At 46.1% G+C, this 18,531-nt stretch overlaps 1 protein-coding gene across 1 annotated transcript in view; it reads left to right on the top strand.

The window, feature by feature from the left end:
- Positions 1-18,531, top strand: part of slc15a2 (solute carrier family 15 member 2) — a 77,378-nt gene that overhangs the window by 56,073 nt on the left and 2,774 nt on the right. Inside the window, exons 19-23 of the mRNA XM_078227864.1 lie at positions 912-958; positions 1,055-1,165; positions 2,065-2,161; positions 6,372-6,518; positions 18,217-18,321. Of these exons, the coding sequence (XP_078083990.1) occupies positions 912-958; positions 1,055-1,165; positions 2,065-2,161; positions 6,372-6,518; positions 18,217-18,321 (507 nt within the window). The remainder of the gene's footprint in view (positions 1-911; positions 959-1,054; positions 1,166-2,064; positions 2,162-6,371; positions 6,519-18,216; positions 18,322-18,531) is intronic.

Here is an 18,531-nt window from a genome sequence, read left to right as displayed (position 1 = left end):
ATTTCCATATTTTTATTGAATTCACATTTTACCATTTGCCATGGTGGGATTCGAACCTGGATCCCCAGAGCATTACCCTGCAACTCTGGAATAGAGGAATTTTATACATTAATGTCACACATAACAAATCACTCCTAAAGGACCTACAGATTCCAAGAAGGTCGAATGATGTTAGGAATTAATAATGCCACAGTCTGCTTTGAGGTTTGAGTCCCAGCGCAGTGACATAGTCTGGGTTACACTGCATTGTGGTCCCAAGGGAGTCAAAGTGACTGTCTTTTGGTGGCACAGTGGTTAGCACTGCTAACTCATAGCGCCAGGGACCTGGGTTCGATTCCCGGCTTGGGTTACTGTCTGTGTGGAGTTTGCACATTCTCCCCGTGTCTGCGTGGGTTTCCTCCGGGTGCTCCGGTTTCCTCCCACGGTCTGAAAGACGTGCTGGTTAGCTGCATTGGCCGTGCTAAATTCTCCCTCAGTGTAACCGAACAGGCACCGGAGTATAGCGACTCGGGGATTTTCACAGTAACTTCACTGCAGTGTTCATGTAAGCCTACTTGTGACACGAATAAATAAACTTAAACTTAAACCAAGAATATGTCTTCTCAGGTGAAGGTAAAACATTTCAGAGAAGGCCCCCCCCCCCCCCCTCGCCCACTGTCCCAGCCAATATGTATCCCCTAACCTACTACCTGGTCATTATCATGCTGCTGTCTATGGGATCTTGCTGTGCACCAATTCGCTGTCATGCTTCCCACCCACATCACAACAGTCCCTAACCTTCAACAAGTATATCATTGGATGTAATCGCGCTTTGAGAGGTCTCGGGCTGGCAAAATGTGCCATAGAAACACAAGTCTTTTATTCACCTTTTCCCAAACTCCCACTGAAGTTTGTGATATCTTTGCATCCAGCTGCAAGATGAGAAGGTGAAACCACAGAAGGGGAAAGCCACAGTGAGGTAGGAAGGACATTGTCCTGTTTAATTCCTCCAGCCCCTTTTTGCCAGCACCTTGCTCCTTCCTACTCCTGCTCACTGCCTGACTTCTGTCTGCAGAATCGTAAATGCCTACACTGAAGACATGAACATCACCCTCGGAGAAGTGGATTTCGGAAGAGTCAACAAGAGCCTGGGCAGCTCCCAGTATGCCATCATGGATAGAGGACAGTAAGTGGAGGTTTGTCGTGGAAATATTTGTCATGATGTGTGTCTAAGGTTACATGTTTCAATTGAATGCTGAAATTAGATCATTGCAGCACTAAGTCTTCTCTCTATAAACATATATATATATCTCTGTATGGAGTATTTTAGTGTCGTGGTAATTGTGGCAGTGAGCAATTCAGCAATTGGGCGGAATTTTCCGGTTGTCCACACCGGCAGGATTTTCTGCAGTGAATGGAGATTTGTCTGAACACCATTCCAGAAAGAGCTCGTTGACTGTAAAGTGCCCTGGAACATCCTGAGTTTGCGAAAAGCACTATATCAATGCAAAATCATGCCTTCCGAGTTTATTTTTAGCCACTCCTTGGCGTTCTCTTTGACCGTGCAAAAATCAGGGTGTGTGATTGGTCCGCCTTTCGCCCCAGTCACTGCACCGCTCTGTGACGAAGCTGCAAGGGTGCAAACACGGCGAAGGAGACCGCCCCACAAAGCCCCAGTGTGACCCTTCCCCTCTGCCCCGCAAACCCTCCCCCCCCCCCCCACCCTGCCTCACCCACCACCCCCCTAATACTGTGCAGCAGCCTAGAGGCAATGCAAAATAAAAGGTCTTCATGGCTTTGACCACTGACTCATCACACAAACCTCCCATTCCCACTTCTGGAGCATTGATGGCCTGTGATGTCCATTAAAGATCCTAATCCGGAAATGGTCTGGTGGATTGCACCCTGGGATTTGGTTGGACGAGAGCTTCCAATGGTTTCTACCAGAACCTTGAACAGTGGCAATTAGACAAATGGCAGAGATTTTAGCTCTTCCATGTGCCCCATCGGAGACCATTTTTTGGAGAGTTAACAGGAATGAAAGTCCAGCCATCTTTTCTCTGATATTATCTATCTTTCACACAGGTACAAAGCAATGTGCAAAGTTGGTACAACAAGCTATGACTTGGATGTGGGGTTGATAGACTTTGGAGCAGCATACACTATCATTCTGGATAAAAAGGTAGGTGTGAAAATTGCCAGTGTTATATTGAATGGAGCTTTGAAAGTAAAGGTTATTTATTAGTCACAAGTAGGCTTACATTCACACTGCAATGAAGTTACTGTGAAAATCTTGTCGCCACACCCTGGCGCCTATTCGCGTACACTGAGGGAGAATTTAGCATGGCCTAACCAGCATGTCTTTTGGACTGTGGGAGGAAACCGGAGCACCTGGAGGAAACCCATGCAGAGACGGGGAGAATGTGCAAACTCCACACAGACAGTGACCTCAGGCCAGAATCGAACCCAGGTCCCTGGAGCTGTGAGGTCGCAGTGCTAACCACTGTACCACCGTGCCACCCCTGCAGGTCTAAGGAGAGAAAGCAGAGGTGAAATGGTCTTTCTTTCAAAGAACAAGCACAGCAACAATGGGCCGAATGTCCTCTTCCTGCGCTGTGATACTCTACAATCAAGCAAACACTTTGCAAAAGATGGTATACTGAATTCATGCAAGTTTGAGAAAATCCTTTTTCTGTTCTCTGTTTCGGCAAGATCTCAAATTTAATACATTTTTGGATTTAGTGATTTCTTAAAGTTCTTTCCTATGTCGTTGGCTAGGCTAACATTGTTATTGTTGGAATAAATGGGTGCTTTTCTGGTTGGCAGATGGTGACTAGTGGCGTGCCGCAGGGATCAGTACTGGGGCCTCAACTGTTTACTATTTACATAGATGATCTGGAGAAGGGGACTGAGTGTCGGGTAACAAAGTTTGCTGACGACACGAAGATAAGTGGAAAAGTGAATTGCGCGGAGGAAGCGGAAGGTCTGCAGAGAGATTTGGACAGGCTGAGTGAGTGGGCGAGGATCTGGCAGATGGAGTATGACGTTGGCAAATGCGAGGTTATTCACTTTGGAAGAAATAATAGCAAATTGGATTATTATTTAAATGGAAAAAAATTACAACATGCTACTGTGCAAAGGGACCTGGGGGTCCTTGTGCATGAGTCGCAAAAACTTGGTCTGCAAGTATAACAGGTGATCAAGAAGGCAAATGGGATGTTGGCATTAATCGCGAGGGGGATAGAATATAAAAGCAGAGAAGTCTTGCTGCATCTGTACAAGGCATTGGTGAGGCCGCAGCTGGAATACTGTGTGCAGTATTGGTCCCCTTACTTGCGAAAGGATATATTGGCCTTGGAGGGAGTGCAGAGAAGGTTCACCAGGTTGATACCGGAGATGAGGGGTGTAGATTATGAGGAGAGATTGAGCAGATTAGGTTTGTACTCGTTGGAGTTTAGAAGGCTGAGGGGTGATCTTATAGAGGCATATAAGCTAATGAAGGGGCTGGATAGGGTAGAAGTGGAGAGATTCTTTCCACTTAGAAAGGAAACCAGAACTAGAGGGCACAGCCTCAAAATAAGGGGGGGTCAGTTTTGGACAGAGTTGAGGAGGAACTTCTTCTCTCAGAGGGTGGTGAATCTCTGGAATTCTCTGCCCACTGAAGTGGTGGAGGCTACCTCGTTGAATATGTTTAAGTCACGGGTAGATGGATTCCTGATCGGTAAGGGAATTAAGGGTTATGGGGAGCAGGCGGGTAAGTGGAACTGATTCACTTCAGATCAGCCATGATCTTATTGAATGGTGGGGCAGGCTCGAAGGGCTAGATGGCCTACTCCTGCTCCTATTTCTTATGTTCTTATGTTTGCCTATCCCTAATTGCCCTCGGAAAAGTGGTGGTGAGCCACCATCTTGAACTGTTGCAGTCCATGTGATGTAGGTACACTCACAGTGCTTTTAGGGAGGTAATTCCAGGATTTTGACCCAGTGACAGTGAAGGAACGATGATATATTTCCAAGTCAGGATGGTGAGTTGGTTGGAGGGGAACTTGCAGGTGGTGGCATTCCCATGCATTTACTGCTGTGGTCCTTCAGGGTGATAGAGAATGTGTGTATTTGGAAAGCGCTATCTAAGGAGCCTTGGTGAATTCTTGCTGTGCATCTTGTGCACACTGCTGCCACTGTTCATCAGTGGTGCAGGGAGTAGATGTTAGGGGTGGTGGATGGGGTGCCAATCATCTACTCCCTGCACCACTGATGAACAGTGGCAGCAGTGTGGGTGGTGTGTGCAGTGTGCATCTTGTGCACACTGCACACAAGCTTCTTGAGTGTTGTTGGAGCTACACTCATCCAGGCAAATAGAAAATATTCCATCACTCCTCTTTGTTCTTTTGGTCCCCGGAAGGGCAGGAGGTTTTAGTTCAGTTGGTCAGCATGGTCGGTGCAGGCTTGGAGGGCCGAAGGGCCTGTGCCTGTGCTGTAATTTTCTTTGTTCTTTGTACTTCATGCTCCTGACTTGTGCCTTGTAGATAATGGACAGGCTTTGGGGAGTTAGGAGGTGAGTTACTCACGCCAGAATTCCCAGCTTCTGACCTGCTCTTGAAGCTGCAGTATTTAAACGGCTAGTCCACGTCATTTTCTGGTCAATGGTAACCCAGGTTCAGTGATGATACCATTGAATGTCAAGGGAGGATAGTTGGATTCTCTCTTGTTGGAGATGGTCATTACCTGGCACTTGTGTGTCATAAATAATTACTTGCCATCTATGAACCCAAGCTGGAATGTTGTTCAGATCTTGCTGTGTATGAGCACAGACTGCTACAGTATCTGAGGAATCATGAATTGTGCTAAATATTGTGCAGTCATCTCCACGAACATCCCCACTTCTGACCTTATGATGGAAGGAAGGCCATTGATGAAGCAGCCGAAGATGTTTGGGCCTCGGACACTGCCCTGAGGAACTCCCGCAGTGATATCCTGGAGCTGAGAAGATTGACCTTGAACAACCACAGTCATTTTCCTTTGTGCTAGGTATGATTCCAACCAGGGGAGAGTCTTTCCCTTGATTCCCATTGACTCCAGTTTCGCTAGGGCTGCTTGATGCCACACTCAGTCAAATGCTGCCTTGATGTCAAGGGCAGTCACTCTCACCTCACCTCTGGCATTCAGCTCTTTTGTCCATATTCGAACTAAGTCTGTAATGAGGTCGGGAGCTGAGTGGCCCTGGTGGAACCCAACTTGAGTATCAGTGAGCAGGTTATTGCTGAGTAAGTGCCACTTTATAGCACTGTTGATGACCCCTTCCACCACCTAGATGATTGACAGTAGACTAATGGGGCGGTAATTGGTTGGCTTTGTCCTGCTTTTGGGAATAGGACATACCTGGGCTCTTTTCCCCCTAGCTGGGTAGGTGTCAGTGTTGTAACTGTACAGGAACAATTTGGCTAGGGGCATGGCAAGTTCGAGAGCACAAGTCTTCAGTGCTATCGTTGGAATATTGTCAGTGTCCATAGTCTTTGCAGTATCCAGTGACTTCATCCTTTCTTGATATTGTGTGGCTGAAGTCTGGCATCTGTGATTCTGGGGACCTCCGGAGGAGAAGGAGATGAATCACCCACTTGGCATTTCAGACTGAAAATTGTTATGAATGCTTCAACCTTGTCTTTTGCAGTAAGGGCTCCTCCATTATTGAGGATAAGAGTAATAGAATCATAGAATCATAGGGCAGGAGGAGACCATTTGACCCATCGAGTGTGCACTGACCGCAATCCCACCCAGGCCCTATCCCCGTGTATTTACCCTAACTCGTCTCCTTGACACGAAGGAGCAATTTAACATAGATCCATAGTGGATCCTCCTTTTCCAGTGAGTTAGTTGATAATGTTTGGTTGTTCGTTAATTGCATCTGCAGATCCTTTAAATAAAATGTGAATAGTTCAACTTCAACAAGACAAAGACAGGTTGAGAAAAAGTTTGAAGACTTCAATGACTGCTTTCCACAATCTTCTTGACAGATCTTCCCTCCAAATTCCTGTTGGCGAAGTTTGCTGGAATTGATCTCAATTATTCACAATTATAATCACTGTTGGTGTCCATGCCTTCAGTTACCTGCACCCCAAGCTCTGGTACACCCTCGCTACACCCCTCCACCCTCGACCCCTCTCCTCCATTAAAGCACTCTTTGCTCAAGCTTTTGATAGTCTGACCTAATATCTTCCTAATGTGGCTTGGTTACTTTGTTTTATAATCCTCCTGTTTCATTACGATAAATGTGCTATATAAATATAAATCGTTGTTGACCTGAACTCCACTGGGGTGTCCTGCATGTTGTCGCGATGTTGCTTGTGTGTTTTGGAAGCATTGACTTTGCCCTGTTGTGTTTTGCCCTCCCTCAGCCTGGGGACGCCAGTCTGAGGTTTTGGAAAACTGAAGACATCAAAGCAAATGTCGTGCACATCGCCTGGCAAATTCCACAGTACGTCCTGATGTCTGCTGGGGAGGTTATGTTCTCCATAACTGGAGTGGAGTTCTCTTACTCACAGGTATTGCATTGTGTGTCAATCTGTCTGATATTGCTTTGTGTTCACTGACGGAAACCTAACCTGAAATAAGACGATAAGAATGTTTATATTAAAATTACTATATGATTTTAAAAAACCCGAGGTCCTTCTAGGTTACCCTCTCACATCCTAGGGGTCACACGGGGAGGCAATGACCTAGTAGTATTATCGCTAGACTATTAATCCAGAAACTCAGCTAATGCTCTGGGGACCTGGGTTCGAATCCCGCCACGGCAGATGGTGGAATTTGAATTCAATGCAAAACAAAGTCTGGAATTAAGAATCTACTGATGACCACGAAGCCATTGTCGATTATTGGAAAAACCACCTGGGTCACCAATGTCCTTTAGGGAAGGAAATCTGATGTCCAAACCCGATCTGGCCTATATGTGACTCCAGAGCCACAGCAATGTGGTTGACTCCCAACTGCCCTCAGAAATGGCCGAGCAAGCCACTCAGTTCAAGGGCAACTAGGATGGTCAATAAATGCTGGACAGCCCGCGATGCTCATGTCCCATGAATAATGTAAAAAAATGATAATGCAGTTATTGACCAATCATCGCATTCAATCTCTAGGTCTTACGTGTGAGGTGTAGGAACTCCAATAGTGGAATGCTTTGTGAATCAGAGGTCCAGAGACACCTATTCCTTCCAAACCATCATTGAGTTATGGAGGCACAAAAGGAAGTCATTCAGCCCAGCATGTCTGTGCTAGCTCTCCATAGACCCATCCAGTCAGACCCACTCTCTCCACAGCCCTACAAGTTTATTTCCCTCAAGCACTCACCCAGTTTCTTTTTGAAATCATTCATCATCTTCACTTCCGCCATCCTCATAGACAGTGATTTCCAGCTCATTCCCGCTCACTGTGTAAAAAACGTTCTTCCTCACAACCCCAGCCACACACATACACACCACCCCTCCCCGACTCCCTCACCTCTTATACCATCAGCTAATGAGAACAGTTTAACATTGTCTTGTGGAGCACACTACACTTAGCACACCATGCCTCAGACATCTCGCAGATCATATCACAAAGCAGGGAGGGACCGTTAAGTCCAACAAGCCTATTTGTTTTCCAAAAGGGACTTGCTAACATGTTAGAGCCCTTACTTCAGACTCCTGTTTCTGGAGAGTAGATTAGTCAGAAAGTCCTGTTGGAAAGGAGCAGAAATTGCCCTCTTCAACTTGCTCCAAGGCCCCCTCCCCCGATCCTCCAATATGAGGGGTGGGGGAGGGGTTCTTGTCAAGCTCCGTTGTCATCTCAGCAGGTCTGACAGCATCTATGGGGAAAGAATAGAGCCAATGTTTTTAATCTAAATGATCTTTCCTCTGAACATACACAAGCAGATATAGTTACAGATTTGATTACAAGTAATTAATATATACCCATCAAGGTATGGGAGTTATCTCTAACCACCCACAACTATTGATTAGGGTTGCATCATGCATAATATACAAATGTTAAAACCAATTATCACCATTGCATGCCTGCTTAAATATAATATCCAATCAGTGTAGATGTTTGATCATGTTAGCTGACCATTGTTATAAGATATCATTGACATTCCAGCTTGTTTCTGGGTTTGTAGATACCAATTGCCTCTCTCATGTCCAGATATCTTATTTAATGAATTCTCTCAGACAAAGGGCCTTTGTTAGATAAAACAAAACCTATATCATTCATTGAAACTACACCTTGCCACTTATCTGGGTCGACTTTAATAAAGACCTCTGGTTTCTCTCATAGCAGCTTATGTAAATTTTGAACTTGTGACACTTTCACCCTCCATAACTTTTTCTCTTCAGATCATTGTCCAATTCCATTCTGAGAACCATGATTGAATCTGCCTCCCGCTATACTCTCCAGTAGCTCATTCCAGATCCTAACAACCTGCTGCGTAAAAAATGTTTCTTCTCATGTCGTTGTTGCTTCTTTTGCCAATTATCCTAAATCTCTGTCCTCTGGGACTCGATCCTCCTGCCGGTGAGAAATGGCTGCTCCCTCCTACCTTCTCTGTCCAGATCTCTCGTCATTTTGAATACCTCTATCAAATACCTCTGCCATCTCTATTTGCTATGAGGAGAGGTTGGAGAAACTTGGTTTGTTCTCACTGGAACGACAGAGGTTGAGGGGCGACCTGATAGAAGTCTACAAGATTATGAGAGGCATGGACAGAGTGGATAGTCAGAAGCTTTTTCCCAGGGTGGAAGAGTCAATTACTAGGGGGCATAGGTTTAAGGTGTGAGGGGCAAGTTTAAAGGAGATGTACAGGGCAAGTGTTTTACACAGAGGATGGTGGGTGCCTGGAACTTGCTGCCGGGGGAGGTAGTGGAAGTAGATACGATAGTGACTTTTAAGGGGCGACTTGACAATTACATAAATATGATGGGAATAGAGGGATATGGTCCCCGGGATGGTAGGGGGTTTTAGTTCAGTCGGGCAGCATGGTCAGTGCAGGATTGGAGGGCCGAAGGACCTGTTCCTGTGCTGTAATTTTCTTTGTTCTTTCTTTCCTTTGCTCAAATCTCCTCTCAACCCTCTCTTCCCTGGAGACGATGGCCCCAGATCCTCCACTCTATCCATGTAGCTGAAGTCATTCATCCTGGGAACCATTCTCATGATTTTTTTCCTTGTTCTCTGTTCTGGATTAACCTGGGCAGAGAAGAGGAATCCTGCCAGATCTTCGTCGAGTTTAGAGAGTGGCGGAGAGGAATATTTACCTTGTTGTGGTGAACCGTAGATTCATAGAATCCCTACAGTGCAGAAGGAGGCCATTTGGCCCATCGAGTCTGTACCGACCACAATCCCACCCAGATTCTATATCCGTAACCCTCATTTACCCTATGAATCCCCCTGACATTAGGGTCAATTTAGCATGGCCAATCAACCTGGTGGAGCGGTAAAGATTCACAATTCCTCCAATAACCATCAGATGGAGCCAAATATCAGGACAAAAAAAAAATCCCTGGAACACAGGCATCATTAGACGAGAAAAGATCTTTAGTTTGTCTTCTATCTTCCCGATAGTCTCACGCTCTGGTGGGAGGGAGAAAAGAGGGAACTGTAGGTCAGTTAGCCAGACGTCAGTGGTAATGAAAATGCTAGAATCTATTATTTGGAATGTGGCAGCAGGCCTCTGAGAAAATCACAATAGGATTAAACAGAGTCAACATGGACTTATGAATGAGAAATTGTGTTCAGTTTTTTAAAGTTGTAAGAAGAAATGCAGGTAAAAAGGATACCAGTGAGCGTAGCGTATACTTGGATTTTCAGAAAGCATTAATGGGAGATAGTGGCAATGTCACTGGACTAGTTAGTAATCCAGAGGCCCAGACCATACTCCAGGTGCATACGTTCAATTAATAAAATAAAGTCTGGAATTTAAAGCTACTCGCACTGATCGTGACCATGACAACCATCGTCGAATGTCATAAAATCACATCTGGATCACTAATGTCCTTTAGGGAAGGAAATCTGCCGTCCTTACCTGGCCTGGCCCACATGTGACTCCAGACCCACAACAATATTATTGGCACATTTTTGATTTGATTTGATTTATTATTGTCAGATGTATTAACATACAGTGAAAAGTATTGTTTCTTGCGCGCTATACAGACAAAACATATCGTTCATAGAGAAGGAAATGAGAGAGTGCAGAATGTACTATTACAGTCATAGCTAGGGTGTAGAGAAAGATCAACTTAATGCAAGGTAAGCCCATTCAAAAGCCTGACAGCAGCAGGGAAGAAGCTCTTTTTGAGTCAGTTGGTACGTGAACTCAGACTTTTGTATCTTTTTCCCGATGAAAGAAGGTGGAAGAGAGAATGTCCAGGGTGTGTGGGGTCCTTAATTATGCTGGCTGCTTTGCCGAGGCAGCAGGAAGTGTAGACAGAGTCAATGGATGAGAGGCTGGTTTGCGTGATGGACTGGGCTACATTCTACGACCTTTTGTAGTTCCTTGCGGTCTACAAGGGAGCCATACCAAGCTGTGATACAACCAGAAAGAATGCTTTCTATGGTGCATCTGTAAAGGTTGGTGGGAGTTGTAGCTGACATGCCAAATTTCATTAGTCTTCTGAGAAAGTAGAGGTGTTGTTGGGCTTTCTTAACTATAGTATCAGCATGGGGGGACCAGGACAGGTTGTTGGTGATCTGGACACCTAAAAACTTGAAGCTCTCAACCCTTTCTACTTTGTTCCCATTGATGTAGACAGGGACATTTTCTCCTTTACGCTTCCTGAAGGGAAGGGGTGATATAAAGACATGGAGAGGATTGATTAACAAACAGAAAGAGTGAGAGGTGAGCAGGGATAAAGGGGGCATTTTCAAGATGACAGCTTGAACCTGAGTTATTTACAATCCACATCGATGGCTTAGCTGAGGGGACTGAGTGAATTGGATGCAAGCGTGCTGACACAAAGTTAGGTGGGAATGCAAGCTATAAGGACACAAAGAGGCCACAAAGAGATAGGCAGGTTAAGTGATTAGAAAGGAAAACAGCAGATGGAATGTAACGCGGAGAAGTCAGAGATGATTCACTTTGATAGTGAGAAGAGCAAATCAGGATATCTTTAAATGGTCCAAAATGTCTAAATATTCAATTTCAGTGAGATTTGAGTGCCCTAGTAATTTTTTTTATTCATTCGTGGGACATGGGCATCGCTGGTTGCCCAGGATTTATTGCCCATCCCGAGTTACCCTTGAGAAGGTGGTGGTGAGCTGCCTTCTTGAATCACTGCAGTCCACGTGCTGTGGGTTGACCCACAATGCCGTTAGAGAGGGAATTCCAGGATATATTTCCAGGTTAGGATGGTGAGTGGCTTGGAGGCGAACTTACAGGTGGTGGTCTTCCCATGTATCTGCTGCCCTTGCCCTTCGAGATGGAAGTGGTCGTGGGTTTGGAAGGTGCTGTCTAAGGATCTTTGGTGAATTGCTGCAGTGCATCTTGTAGATAGTACACACTGCTGCTACTGAGCGTCAGTGATGGAGGGATTGAATGTTTTTAGATGTGGTGCTAATCAAGCGGGCAGCTTTGCCCTGAATGGTGTCAAGCTTCTTGAGTGTTGTTGGAGCTGCACCCATCCAGGCAAGTGGGGAGTATTCCATCTCACTCCTGACTTGTGCTTTGTCGATGGTGGACAGGCTTTGGGGAGTCAGGAGGTGAGTTACCTGCCGCAGTATTCCTAGCCTCTGATCTGCTCTTGTAGCCACTGTGTTTATGTGATGAACCCAGTTGAGTTTCTGGTCAATGGTAACCCCAAGGACATTGACAGTGGGGGATTCAGTGATGGTCACACCATTGAATGTCAAGGGGCGGTGGTTAGAGTGTCTCTTATTGGTGATGGTCACTGCCTGGCATGTGTGTGGCGCGAATGTTACTTACCACTTGTCAGCCCAAGCCTGGATATTGTCCAGATCCTGTTGCATTTGACCATGGAATGCTTCAGTATAAAAAGGACTGCTAAAATAAAGAACACAGAATGCTAACATGCAGATACAGCAAGCAATTCGGAAGACAAATGGTATGTTGGCCTTTATCACAAAGGGACTGGAGTATAGGATTAAAGATGTACTGCTACAATTACACAGGGTGTTAAATAGATCCAAGATCGATCCTCACGTATAAAACAAGACAATTCTTGGTGAGGATTTTCTGGTCCGGCTGTGGTGGGAGATGTGGCATGCCAGCCAAAAGTACATTGACTTTCCACAGGACTGAGAGATCCCAGCCCTTGATCTTGGCGGTAGGTTTATTCATAAGATGCAGCCTCTCAGACCTTTGGCTGCTAACTACAGGTCCCGGCTGACCCTCCCTATGCTCTTGAGAGTGAAGACAATGGACAAAAATCTGGAATTAAGAATCTACTGATGACCAGAATCACGAATGTCCTTTAGAGAAGGAAATCTGCTGTCCTTACCCGGTCTGGCCTACGTGTGACTCCAGAGCCACAACAATGTGGTTGATTCTCAACGGCCCTCGGGCAACTAGGGATGGGCAATAAATGCTGGCCAGCCAGCGATGCCCATGTCTTATGAATGAATTAAAAAATGGATAAATTCACAACTCAAATCAAAGGGACATTGTAACAAAAAGCAAACATTTTAAAGGCAACTTAGCAAATCGAAACAAGATGTCATTTTGGGGACCGATGATGAGGCTTTCCAGCCCCTGTGACACCCACAGCCATGGAAGGCCTCCATCATGCCAATAAACACTGTGTTCTCATGCTTCAAGGGCACCTGCCTCACGCTGCCTGCCCCTATCAATGGCCTGGCCCAGGAGCAGGCTTCACAAAGAGGTCCTCCTCCCCGCCCCGCCCCACCATGCCCCCACCCCCACCCTGTCCCACCGTGTCCCCACCCCACCCCACCCCACTGCGCCCCCGCCCCACTATGCCCCTCCACCGCGCCTGTGCCCCAATGCGCGCCCCCCCACCCCCATGACTCTCTTTATCCACTTTTCAGTCCTATATTTGAACTAATTTAATAAATTAACAAGTCAGAAAAAACAATGAAACCAGTTGTTAGTCCATAAGAAGCACCTGTAGCTCAGGAAACAAATTGAAAGGACTGTTACTGAATGAAATTGAAAGGACATCGTGGGAGCTGAGCAAACACTCCAGCCCCCGTGATGCCCACAGATTGGGAAGGCCTCAATGATGCCAGCGGATACCGCGTGCTCCTTCTCCAAGGACACCCGCTGTGAGCATAGCTGTGGAAGAGGGGCAGACGATCAGGCCATACCACCCCCTCACCTGCCCGCTCCCTGGACCACTTGGCCAGGCCCAGAAGCAGAAGGCCCTCCTCCCTCCTCACACACCCACCCCCTCCCCACCCCCCCATGATTCTTTCTGTGTGATGCCAGTGCTTAATGGAACAATGCCCATTAGCTTCATTGTTAACAAACAAAATTAACAACACAGCGACACAGGACATTTGTGAGACCACACCTGGAATACTATGTGCAGTTTTGGCCTCATTTCCTGAGGATCTTGTGGGTGGCACAGTGGTTAGCACTGCTGCCTCACAGCACCAGGGAACCCGGGTTCGATTCCTGGCTTGGGTCACTGTCTGTGTGGAGTTTGCACATTCTCCCCGTGTCTGCGTGTGTTTCCTCCGAGTGCTCCGGTTTCCTCCCACATTCCAAAGATGTGCGGGTTAGGCGGATTGGCCATGCTAAATTGCCCCTTAGTGTCAGGGGGATTAGCTAGTGTAAATGCATGGGGTTATGGCGATAGGGCCTGGTTGGGATTGTGGTCGGTGCAGACTCGATGGGCCGAATGGCCTCCTTCTGCACTGTAGGATTCTATGATTCTATGATGATTCTATGATCTTTTCACTTATCCCAGAGCAGATAAAAGGAAGGTTGACTGGACTGGTTGCTAAGATGAGAGGGTTGCCCAGCGAGGAGAGTTTGAGTAACCTGGCTCTATGTTCTCTGGAGTTTAGTAGAATTGGCCGTGATCTCATTGACACCTACATAATGTTTAGAGGGCTCGACACCATCGATGGTGAGAGCTGTTTCCTCAGGCTGCAGAGCCTAGAACATAGGAACACAAGAAATGGAAGCAGGAGTAGGCCATTCAGCCCCTCGAGGCTGCCCTGCCATCAAACTAGATCATGTCTGATCATCAACCTCAATCTCAATTTCCTGCATTACCCTCCTTATATCCCTGGATGTCCTTAATATTTAGAAATCGTTCCACCCTGCTTTGAACATACTCAATGACTCAGCCCCCACACTTTCTGGGGTAGAGAATTCCAAAGGTTCACCACCGTCTGAGTGAAGAAATTTCTCCTCACCTCTGTCCTCCATCCTTCATTGTTGGTCTTCCTCTTATTCTGAGACTGTGTCACCTGTTTCTAGTTTCCAGACTCCCCCTCCCCGTGCTTCCTCCCCCACCCCACTCCACTGCCCCAACTCTGGGGAAATATCCTTCCTGCATTTACACAGTTGAGCCCTGTAAGGATTTGGTATGTTTCAATGAGATCGCCTCTCATTCTTTGAAACTCCAGTGAGTGCAGGCCCAGTCTCTTCAATCTCTCCTCATGGGACAATCCTGCAATCTCAGGAATCCGTCTGGTGAACCTTTGTTGAACTCTCTCTATGCCAACTATATCCTTCCTTAGATAAGGAGACCAAAACCATACATCATACTCCAGGTGCAATCTCACCAAGACTGTGTACAATTGCATCAAGACACCTTTATTCCTGAACTCAAATCCTCTCATAATAAAGGCCAACATACCATTTGCCTTCCTACGTGCTTGCTGCACCTGCATGTTAACATTAAGATACCCGGGTCCCATTGGATACCAACACTTCTCACCATTTAAGAAATGTCCTGCGTTTCCCATAGGGGAATGGTCTCGGGATAAAGGGGTGATCATTTAGGACAGAGCTGAGGAGATTATTCTTCAGGAGTAGCGAATCTTTGGAAATTTCTATCTCAGAGTACGTTGGAAGCTCCATTATAGAACATCAAACAATACATAAAACAGTACAGGAACAGGCCCTTCGTCCCACGATGTTATGACGAACATGACGCCAAATTAAACTAATCCCTTCTGCCTGCCCTTGGTCCATATCTCTCTATGCCTTTCATATTCATGTGCTTATGTAAAAATCCCTTAAATGCCCCTATCGTATCTGCCTCCACCACCACCCCTGACAGCGTGTTCCAGACACCTACCACTCTCTGTGTAAAAAACTTGCCCCTCACATCTCCTTTGAACTTTCCCCCTCTCACCTTAGGTGCACGCCCCCTAGTATTAGACATTTCAACTCTTGTGAAAAAGATTCTGTCAACCCTATCTACGCCTCTCATAATTTTATAGACTTATATCAGTTCTTGGAGTGTATTCAATTCAATCATCTAGGATTTTTGGACACCAAGAGAATGAAAGGATTTGGGGATTGTGTAGGAGCTGGTTGACAAAAGAGATCAACTATGATTCACTGAATGACGAGACAGGCTCGAAGGGCTGTTCAGCTTTTACCTGCTGCTATTTCTCAAGCGGCTATGTTCTGTCAGTGAGTCTACAACACACCCAGGCATGAGGCGAGGAAAATACCTACACTGGGGAGCTTTGGGAGCAGTTGGTCTAACAGCACCTTTCCCTCACATAGACGCTACGCTAACCACATGTCATATCTTTAATGACTCATACTGTGTGTCAACACCCTGTCCCACAGTCACAGCTAAGCACCCTGCAATCCCATGTTTCTGCAGAACTGATTATTGAGTCTGGTTAGTTGCAAGTGAGAATTTAATTATCAAAATAACTGAAGAGGGAGATAGATATTTTCTTTTTTTTTCACAGTGAGTTGTTATGCAGTGTCAGAGAGGGTGCGTGGAAGCAGAATCAATAGTCGTTTTGAAAAGGAATTGGAGGATTACTTGCACGCAGTCCATGGGAGATTTTGATTTGATTTGATTTATTATTGTCACATGTATACAGTGAAAAGTACTTTTTCTTGCACGTTGTACAGACAAAGCATACCGTTCATAGAGTACATAGGGGAGAAGGAAAGGAGAGGGTGCAGAATATAGTGTTACAGCCATAGCTAGGGTGTAGAGAAAGATCAACTTAATATGAGGTAAGTCCAGTCAAAGGTCTGATGGCAGCAGGGAAGAACAATGAATGGGAGGCTGATTTGCGTGATGGGACTGGGCTTCGTTCACAACCCTTGGTAGTTTCTTGCGAACTTGGGCACAGCAGGAGCCATGCCAAGCTGTAATACAACCAGAAAGAATGCTTTTTATGGTGCATCTGTAAAAGTTATAAAGAGAGCGGGGGAGTGTGACTAATCTGACAATGTTTCAAAAAGCTGACACAGGCATGATAAGGAGTCTAACAACACCAGGTTAAAGTCTCTTTGCTGATGACACCAAAATTGGAGGAGTAGTGGATGAGGTGGAGGGCTGTTGTAGGCTGCAAAGAGACATAGATAGGATGCAGAGCTGGACTGAAAAATGGCAAATGGAGTTTAAACCTGATAAATGCGAGGTGATTCATTTTGGTAGGACAAATTTGAATGTGGACTACAGGGTCAAAGGTAGGGTTCTGAAGAATGTGGAGGAACAGAGAGATCTTGGGGTTCATATCCACAGATCTCTGAAGGTTGCCACTCAAGTGGATAGAGCCGTGAAGAAGGCCTATAGTGTGTTTGCATTCATTACCAGGGGGTTTGAGTTTAAGAGTCGTGGGGTTATGCTGCAACTGTATAGTACCTTGGTGAGACCACATTTGGAATATTGCGTGCAGTTCTGGTTGCCTCACTATAAGAAGGATGTGGAGACACTGGAAAGAATGCAAAGGAGATTTACCAGGATGCTGCCTGGTTTGGAGGGTGGGTCTTATGAGGAAAGGTTGAGGGAACTTCGGCTTTTCTCTTTGGAGCGGAGGAGGTTGAGAGGAGACTTGATAGAGGTTTATAAGATGATGAGGGGGATAGATAGAGTGAATGTTCAAAGACTATTTCCTCGGGTGAATGGAGCGGTAACTAGGGGGCATAACTATAGGGTTCATGGTGAGAGATAGAAACATAGAAACATAGAAAACTACAGCACAAAACAGGCCCTTCGGCCCCACAAGTTGTGCCGAACATATCCCTACCATTTATGTCTACCTATAATCCTCCATCCTATTAAGTCCCATGAACTCATCCAGGATTCTCTTAAAAGACCCTATTGAGTTCGCCTCCACCACCACTGACGGCAGCCGATTCCACTCGCCCACCACCCTCTGTGTGAAAAACTTCCCCCTAACATTTCCCCTGTACCTCCACCATAGCACCTTAAACCTGTGTCCTCTCATAGCAGCCATTTCCACCCTGGGAAAAAGCCTCTGAGAGTCCACCCAATCAATGCCTCTCAACATCTTATATACCTCTATTAGGTCTCCTCTCATCCTACGTCTCTCCAAGGAGAAAAGACCGAGCTCCCTCAGCCTATCCTCATAAGGCATGCCACTCAATCCAGGCAACATCCTTGTAAATCGCCTCTGCACCTTTTCAATCTTTTCCACATCCTTCCTGTAATGAGGCGACCAGAACTGAGCACAGTACTCCAAGTGGGGTCTGACGAGGGTCTTATAAAGCTGATCATTATCCCCGGACTCCTAAACTCAATCCCTCGATTGATAAAGGCCAGCACACCTATAGGAAGGATGTCCGAGGTAGGTTTTTTACTCAGAGAGTGGTTGGGACTGCCTGCAGGGATAGTGGAGTCAGAAACTTTAGGAACATTTAAGAAGCTATTGGATAGGCACATGGAGTACTTCGGGATGATAGGGAGGAAATAGCTTGATCTGGGTTTCAGACGAAGCTCGGCACAACATCGTGGGCCAAAGAGCCTGTTCTGTGCTGTACTGTTCTATGTTCTAAGTCCAACAGGTTTATTTGGTAGCAAACGCCACTAGCTTTCAGAGCGCTGCTCCTTCGTCAGGTGAGTAGGAGATCTGTTGAACTGTTGGACTTTAACCTGGTGTTGTTAGACTCCTTACTGTGTTTACCCTACTCCAACGCCGGCATCTCCATATCATGAGAGGCATGATGGGCAGAATGGCCTCCTTCTGTGCTCGATCACTCTGCAAGAAATGTTCACATTTCTTAATTTGTTGGAGAGAATGCTTTTCTGCAGTGCAAACTCACTGCCATTCTTGTCATTTCAGGCTCCCTTGAACATGAAGGCTGTTCTCCAGTCTGGCTGGCTCCTAACAGTTGCCTTTGGAAATGTCCTGGTACTTATTGTGGCCAAAGCTGCATACATGAAGCAGGTACGAGATTCTTACATAATACTGTCAGCAAAATACTGTGGATGCTGGAAATCTCAAATCAGAACAGAAAATGCTGGAAAAACCCGGCAGGTCTAGCAGCATCTATGGAGAGAGAAACAGAGGTAATGGGCTCGGATTTCCCGCCTCACTACACTGGTCGAGAAATGTAGGTGGGAGACCAAAAACGGGAATCGCAACTGGCACCCGGCT

This window comes from Mustelus asterias, chromosome 14 (genome assembly GCF_964213995.1).
Source record: "Mustelus asterias chromosome 14, sMusAst1.hap1.1, whole genome shotgun sequence".
NCBI lineage: Eukaryota > Metazoa > Chordata > Chondrichthyes > Carcharhiniformes > Triakidae > Mustelus > Mustelus asterias.
Note: the sequence above shows the minus strand (reverse complement) of the source record. Positions and strands in the feature narration are given on the sequence as shown.